General features: G+C 40.4%; 1 protein-coding gene across 1 annotated transcript in view; it reads right to left on the reverse strand.

Annotated features, from left to right (window-relative positions):
• LOC107685124 (ubiquitin-related modifier 1-like) overlaps positions 1-7,453 on the reverse strand; it is a 9,986-nt gene extending 2,533 nt beyond the window's left edge. The window contains exons 1-3 of the mRNA XM_016481625.1: positions 7,432-7,453; positions 7,172-7,206; positions 4,737-4,807 (exon numbers count right to left, since the gene is read on the reverse strand). Coding sequence (XP_016337111.1) covers positions 4,737-4,807; positions 7,172-7,206 — 106 coding nt within the window. The 5' untranslated portion in view covers positions 7,432-7,453. The remainder of the gene's footprint in view (positions 1-4,736; positions 4,808-7,171; positions 7,207-7,431) is intronic.
• Between the last annotated feature and the right edge of the window lie 275 nt (positions 7,454-7,728).

Consider the following 7,728-nt stretch of genomic DNA (forward strand, 5'->3'; position numbering starts at 1 on the left):
GTGGGGCGGGGGGGGGGGGGTGGCATGGTGATGATTGATGGATATAAACCCAGCGCTCCAATGTGAATTCAAATGAAAACAAAATATGCTAGAAAGCCGACCATTGTAAGCCTATGATAAACAAAAAAAAGTCTTGTAAATATCTGCGTGAAAATTTTTTCTAAATTTCACTTAGAATGCTTTGATGCTTGATTGTTACACAATTTACTTTAGCCATGCAAATATTATCCAATCAAAGCTACTGGTTGTTATATAAGTGAAGGGTATTAAAGTTTGGCCTTCAAGACGTGTGTTGTGTGTTCTGTGATAAATTTAGCATGTGATGATGGATGATAATTGTTTGATATTTGTATGTGTGTGTAAGCAATGAAGTTCCGCTGCCCAACATGGCGGACAAGTCGGTATGTCCAACATCAACATTGTATCATCAGTGTCCATTTCTGGAACGTACCAGTTTACTGCTCAGAGGGGTGATGGAGACAAAGACGGAGAAAGAGTGAGGAAGAGGGGGGGAGAAAAAGGGAAAAGAGAGAGATAGAGATGTTTTCATTTGATCTGGGGAGGAGTTTGCATTTATTGTTTGCGAGTTTGCTGTGGCTGACATTGATAAGGCTGGGCACGCAAATTGCGCACTTAACGTATTTTGTATTCTTGAACATCGCTAGTTCGCCTGTATGAAAGGCCATTACACTTATTGGAAATGTGACATCAGAGAAGGAGCTTTGAAAAACATCAAAAATAGCTACCGCACTGCCCACCCTATCCGAACACATGCATGGACTCACCTGCATAACTCCATACTGCTGCTGATCCCTGTTCTGCAATATAATCCTGTGCAAATGTTTAATCGTTGTGTGAATAAACATCCACAACATTTATAACTCACCTAAACCTTTGGAAACCAATAGGATGAAAATTAAACCACAAGGCTTTAATGCAATTTCGTTTTATATAATCCTAGGACATATTTGAAGGTGAATTACAGGATAGCCGGCAATGTCTGTGTAGGTGTTCTTGTGTGTGTCAGCATATATCTCGGCTGTAAATCCCATAAGGAAAGATTTTTTTTTTCAAAGGAGGTCCATTAACCGAGGCAGTTGGCAACATTTAACACTGAACACTGTCTTCTCACACTCTTGAGCAGCAGGGATGAACATACAAGGTCTCAGGTAGGAAATGGTGACTAGAACCAGAGAACCTGTGAAGGGGGGCTGGGAAACCCTTGATAAGTTTGAGGAGACATAATGACCAGAAGATGTAGTCGCTTGCGGCATTGTGCTACAGCTTACTGGCTATGGAAGAGTGTATAATTAGACCAGGACAAATTAGCAAGAGGACGAAAGAAGAGGGCAATGGGTGCAGGAGTGTGGCTCTATACAATACTCTCGACTAGGCAAGTTTCCACCAGAACTGAACATTTCAGAGATGTCAGCACCAATGTGTGCAAGTGTATGCGCTTGTAAGCGTGTGGCATGCTTCTCAGCGAGAGGCAGGGGTCGAGCAACAGCGGCTGTTTCAGGTTAATTGGATCGCTGTCAGCCTCTTCAGTTGTGTAACGATCGTTGTACCTTGCAGCTCGGCTAGACCACAATCCTGAACCTATAAATAAGAGTGATGCTTGCATCAGTGCTACGCTACCGCAATGAATATTGACTGGCACCAAAAGCAGGGGCAAAAAACAGACGTTATCACTTTCAGCCACATCAGTCTATTGACTGAGGGAACTTCAAAAAACGAAGCGAACGTCTCCTGCTTCGTTTTCACGTACAAAGGGTGGTTTATGTGAGCCAGGGGCAAAGAGTGAGGGGTCAACAAGACGCCCCACGTCTCTTTCGCCCTCTTTTCTGTAGGGGTAAGGAACAAATGGAAGACGAAAAGGACTGGATAGGTTTGCGATGAGGTAGGAGGAGAACGAGGGAAAACACGAATGGGAGGGGGAGTATGCGTCACTGCAGACAGGTGCATGCTGGGATAAATCCTGCGTGGGAGGGTGGCGGCGTCTGCGTAGCATAGTGGCTGGTTAACCCTCTTCGTTTCCTTTCTCTTTGCATGACTATCATCATTATCGCCAATATCTGTGGGTGGGAGGGAATTAAGTCATTCATCTTGCTTGGGATATGAGGGTCGGTGTTTCTATGACGATCATGTGTGTGTGTGTCCGGCAGCGGGGGGCTCAGCACTACTCATCAATCACTTAGAAGGGTCTGGACCAGTGGACAGAAAATTTAGGAGGGATTAGTGTAGAGCATCAGTGTCAGCCTAAGCAATCATAGCCAGCCATCCGTGACATTCTCAAATCATGCCTACAAACATGCGTACGGACTATGGGCTTCAAAAGTGCTCCAAGGTCATCCCCCCCAGGCCCCTGTGAGGGCTCAGTGGCCACATTCCCTCCCGCCGTCCACTTTTGTGGACAGGTTGTCGTGGATACTCTGGTGCCACAGAGCTTGACCTTTCTCTTGTTTGGCAAGGCCACCAAAGTACAAGCATATCCAAATTTTCCCAACCTCAGAGCTGGGACAGGGATGCAAAGATATTAATATACTTGGCCAAAAGTTCTATTCCTGTTCAATACATCTCAGACCCCAAGTGAAAGACTAAGGCCACTGTACAGGCAGGAAAAGTGACTGGCTATAAATACAAAGCACCACTAATTGGCTACCACAAAAATCTCAACAAATCCTAGTAGTTTCTGAACATCTGCGCCAAAAAGATTCTCCCACTACACAACTAGGTCATCCTTGAGTTACCAAGTTGACCTTGCAGAACTATTTCCGAAAAAAAGAAAGGTTCTATAACCCAGTAACTAAATCTGTGTGGAAACTGACCCACATGGTAATCTCAAAGAAAGATTATACTGTATCGTAACTATTGACACAGTGATTAGGCAGCTGAAATTTGGGAATCTCCTCCCTGCTCTCTAGATATCGCCATCACCTACTGATCAAAAATGCCATCTACAATTCTTTCAGGCACTTTTGAGCATGTGCATGGGATATAAGGTCTAGCTTCCCTAATCCATCTTTTGCACTAATGACTCTCAAAATGACTTGCCTTCCAATCCAGCGATGGCAGAGAACATGTTACCCACTCTGTGTTTAAATACAGGGGGCAATACAAGTGCTCCCCCCACAACCAAACATCCCACCACTTTCACCCAAATGTCCCACCAGGAAGCTGCAGGAATGTGAGGTGTTTGTAGGAGAGAGGCATTTGTACTGTCAGGCATCCCAAAAAATGACTGCACAAAAAAGGACTTAGTGCTTTGTAACAATTGTCACTCCCTCCTTTATGGGCCCTCCATTCTCCATACCTTTCCTGTGACCCCAGCACTAGGCATAAAAGATCCATCAACAGTATCACTGGCTGCATTTACAAGTGAAAGGGGCCCAATAATGGAGCAGTTAGGGGAAGAATGGCTGGGCGCAGGGAGGCTCACAGATGTTGGTGGTTGAGGGGGAGGTGGGATGTATGGAGAAGGGGCTCAGCTCCATTGTTGCTGAGGGAGGGGTGGATGGGGAAAAAAAACTTGATTTATGATGGCAGGCCGGCACTGGTTCGCCATTGGCCCGATGTCAGGGTGAAAGCAGGACTGGCTAGAAGAAAAGGTGTCCAGGGAAGCGTGTGAACCAGGGCTCTGAGAGGTCAGGGGAGGAAAGAAGGCGAATGGGAAAAGGGCATCAGGCAGAGGGAAGGCAGAAAAAAAGAGATAGATGTGGAGAAAGAGGCACATAATTTGGTATGATTTGTGTGACTTTCTTCTATTGGAGTACCAGAGAAAAAAGGCATCCTTTAGTTCCAGCAGGACATAAGGCCAATAAGTGAATCCTACTTCCGAATCTCTGATGCTGGGAGAGAAAGGGTGAAGATATTTGGAGCTAATTAAGTCATCAGTGCTAGGAATGGTAAAGCACTGGCTTGGTATAGAAAAAGAGCTAAATATTTGAAGTCTGAAAGAAGTCTCTCAATATTTCCCAAATTAATTACTGTGGAATTAACCAAACCATAAGAACATCTGTGCATTATAAGCTTAATAATACAATCTTTCATGGTCAATGTAAAAAAAAAAAAAAAAACAATTCTGCAAAAACTTGAAAAGTCTAATATAAATGAGATTTTCACATTTTCTGAAGACAACTTGAGTGGCATTTGCCTCTGCAAAACTGGCACAACAGTACAGTGTTATGGTACATTGCTATGTGGTTGCTGGGGTGTTCTGGGTGGTATCTAGAGCATTGCTTGGTGGTTACCTTCCTGTCCTCAACAAGTCAAATAATTGGAGGCATGTCACTAATACAAATGGTGCAGGATAAGTTGCATACGTAAGGTTAAATGGACAGTTCACCCAAAAATGAAATTCTGTAATTTCCAAACATATTTGACTTTTGTTTTTCTGTGGAACAAAAATAAAGGTATTTTGATAAAGGTCTCTGTGTTTTTGTCCATACAGTATTTTGGACCCCATTGACATTCATTATATGGACAACAACAGCTGAAGCATTCCAATAAATATAAGTCATACAAAATATAAATATAAGTCATACAAAAAGTTCTGGAACAACATTAAAGCATGTAAATGATGACATAATTTTCATTTTTGGGTGAACTGAGTATTTTAATACTTAGTTAGGGGTTTGTTATAATTATAAACTATAGTAACAGTGATACTAGCATTAGCAAACTCAAAAGAATGAACACAACAGAAGAGGTATATATTTTTTTTTTTAAATACTCACAGGGATCTGATTGGCCAGGGAGTGTCACATGATGATTCTTGACCCCATCAAAGAGAAGTTCAGCTCCCCCTCTAAAACAGGAAAAAATACAGTGCACATAATGCTGTTATTGCCTTTTACAGGTAGACCTTCAACAACAATAATGTTCAGAGAATGTTCTCCTGGTTCTAAAATCATTTAGCAGTATCCACCATGCAGTTTTAATTTACTTAACATCTAGTCTATGACAAAACGCCCCCAGAAAACTCTGTTTCTTGTCCTTAATATTTTGACATTAGATGTCACAGAGATCTAATGTCAAAACAAAATTTGATTTTATGATTTTAAGCAAGACGGAATAGCACTCTTGAAGAGCACCAGGTTGCATAGAGGGCATCAACACTGTACTTTCTTCAACAACAACAAAAAAAACCATACAAAACTTACATTATAACTTGCATAAACACATAAAAGAAGATGTGAAGACCAACATATTGATCACAAAGAAGATAAAATCACAATATGCATTTAAGCAACATTTAAGTAATCAAGCAGCATTTAATAATGCAACTCAGTAAGTGACAGAGATCCGTGTAAGAACGAGAGAAGGTGCATGTCAGTGGAAAAAAACAAAAAACAGATAGGGACATGAAGTCAGAGTAGGACTCATGTAGCAGGTGCAGGCCCAATAAAGAGAGCTCACATCTCCTGGAGAATGCCCAGTTGTCCTCCAGATCGCCAGGCCTGGCGAGATGCCCGTACTCTAGCGGTACAGAGAGAAGCCAGCCTGTGTGCCAGCCTCAGAAAGGCCACTGACAAACACCACCTCTGTCCATAGACAGTCACACGGGACTCTGTTGCGACTTGAAAGCAGTGAGGACTTTGACCAAAAGCCAAATGCAAAATTTTTCTGCACCCAGTGAATTCTGGCCAAGATTTGTTTTGAGAAGCTGTCTCTCTTTCTGTCCCTCTGATACCATCTACGTTCTCTGTCGCTCTATGGCTATGTTCAGAACAGCATATTACACTTATTATTTCTGTAATATTATTATTTACTACACTAATTATTTCTGTAGTATTATTATTTCTGCAACTTTTCTGTATGCATGGAATAACCTGATGGCCTAGTACATTTGTCAAAATGTGCGGTATACAACAGATGGCAGTATGTGGGCAACGGTATACTGTATTCCACAATACAATGTGCTCAACACATCTTTCTGACCGATTACGTGACAATGTTGCTGCACGTCTGAGTTAAAACATTTTAACACAAAATTTAATTTAAAAAGCAACACAACCAGGATCATTTACAAGATTATAACTGAACAGCATTTGCTGAACTGGACAATGAAGTGAGGACAATCGCAAACTATTGTTTGAAATGTATACTGTTGGATAACCTGTACTGTTTCATGTTCTGTCAGTATTCAGTGTATACTGGAAAGCATGCATTCTGTTCCAAACATAGCCTATATTTCTCCTCAGAAATTCAGGAAACTGTCCAGAGGTTGCGCTGTGATTAAGCGGTTAGCACACATGATGTGACATAGGTGTTTCTTATATGATTCAAATCCAGCTAACAAACTTTCCAAATTCCATTCGTCTTAAAAATGATGAGAAGCTATAAGGCCAGGAAATTATTTGATTTGTTTAATCAGTATTACTTTGTGTAACACCCTGCAAAGTTTATGTATGTATTTTATATATTATTAATAAGCATGTTTCAGTCTGTAAGGACTTACAGTTGTGCTTAAGTTAGCCTATAAATGTCTGTTAATGATTAAATGCAATAAATAAATAAAATCTCCCTCTTTTGACATCATTTCCCGTCCTCTCTCTGCTATGTTACCCATAAAAGTTAGTAGTACACATTTCCTCATAAGCTGAAATGTCAAAACGTTCAGTTAGCAGCTATTATCATAAATTTTACTTCTGACATACAGTATCAATTTTTTAAGCACGGTTAACAAAAAAACAGTGTGCCTCAAACCTTTTTCTGACCTGAGGGAAAAACTCTGGCTGATATTTCTCTCAGTGTAGTATTGAAATATCCCCTTCATTGATGTAACCACTGCTCCGGGTTATAAACATCCGGAAACCTCATTTCTATTAAGGTTAAAGTTTCTCCAACCGAGTGCACGCCGACATCGATTAATAATTTGTTTATTTTCAGTGAGTGAAGCAGTTTATTAATCTAGCCAGATTCAAGTGTCACCGCGCGCTGCTTCAAGAAAATAACTAACATGAATTTCATTTTTATTGGGTTACTTTTTCCATTTAAATCGGGGTTTCTTGTCATTATTGCCGTTAAACCGCTGAAAAACAACAGTCTTATTAGCCAAGTGCCTCTGATAAAGGTTCAGTCGAAGACTTTTAATTCATTACGTCTATTAATGTAACCACTAGAATACAAGGCAAATGCGAGGAATCATAAAAAAGCGATCAATACAAACCCAAACTCCAGGTGCAGACCTAAGGGCGCTGCCATGTTCTTCTTCTTCTTCTTCTTCTTCTTCTTCTTCTTCTTCTTTTGGTTTTATGGCGGGGTGCGCAACCACTATACCTTTTTCTTTACTCCAAATTTTGCTTAATTCTAACAAGGATAACTGTCCACAGGGATTATAATAATTTATTATTGTTAGTTTTCCTATTGAAGTCCAAACCTCCACCTTAATGCTTTCCTCTTGTGTATCTATATTCACTTCGCTGCCATGTTGCTGCAAACCCCAGAAATAATCACACATCTTCACCGGAAATGACATCTAGAGGGCGTTTCTGTGTGTTGACTCAAGCAAGCGTTGGTTCTTCCTTGGGTATTTGCTCTAAAATTCATTATAAATAACTGAAAGAGGTTTTGATTGAAAGTTTACCTTCTAAGAATAATCTAAAATATTTGTATAATTGATATTAATATTAAATTGCAGATAAATTACAAAACATTTCGGGTACTATATATATATATATATATATATATTTTTTTTTTTTTTTTTTTTTCATTTGGTGTTTGGTG

This window comes from Sinocyclocheilus anshuiensis, unplaced genomic scaffold, assembly GCF_001515605.1.
Source record: "Sinocyclocheilus anshuiensis isolate Anshui unplaced genomic scaffold, SAMN03320099.WGS_v1.1 scaffold914, whole genome shotgun sequence".
NCBI classification, from domain to species: domain Eukaryota; kingdom Metazoa; phylum Chordata; class Actinopteri; order Cypriniformes; family Cyprinidae; genus Sinocyclocheilus; species Sinocyclocheilus anshuiensis.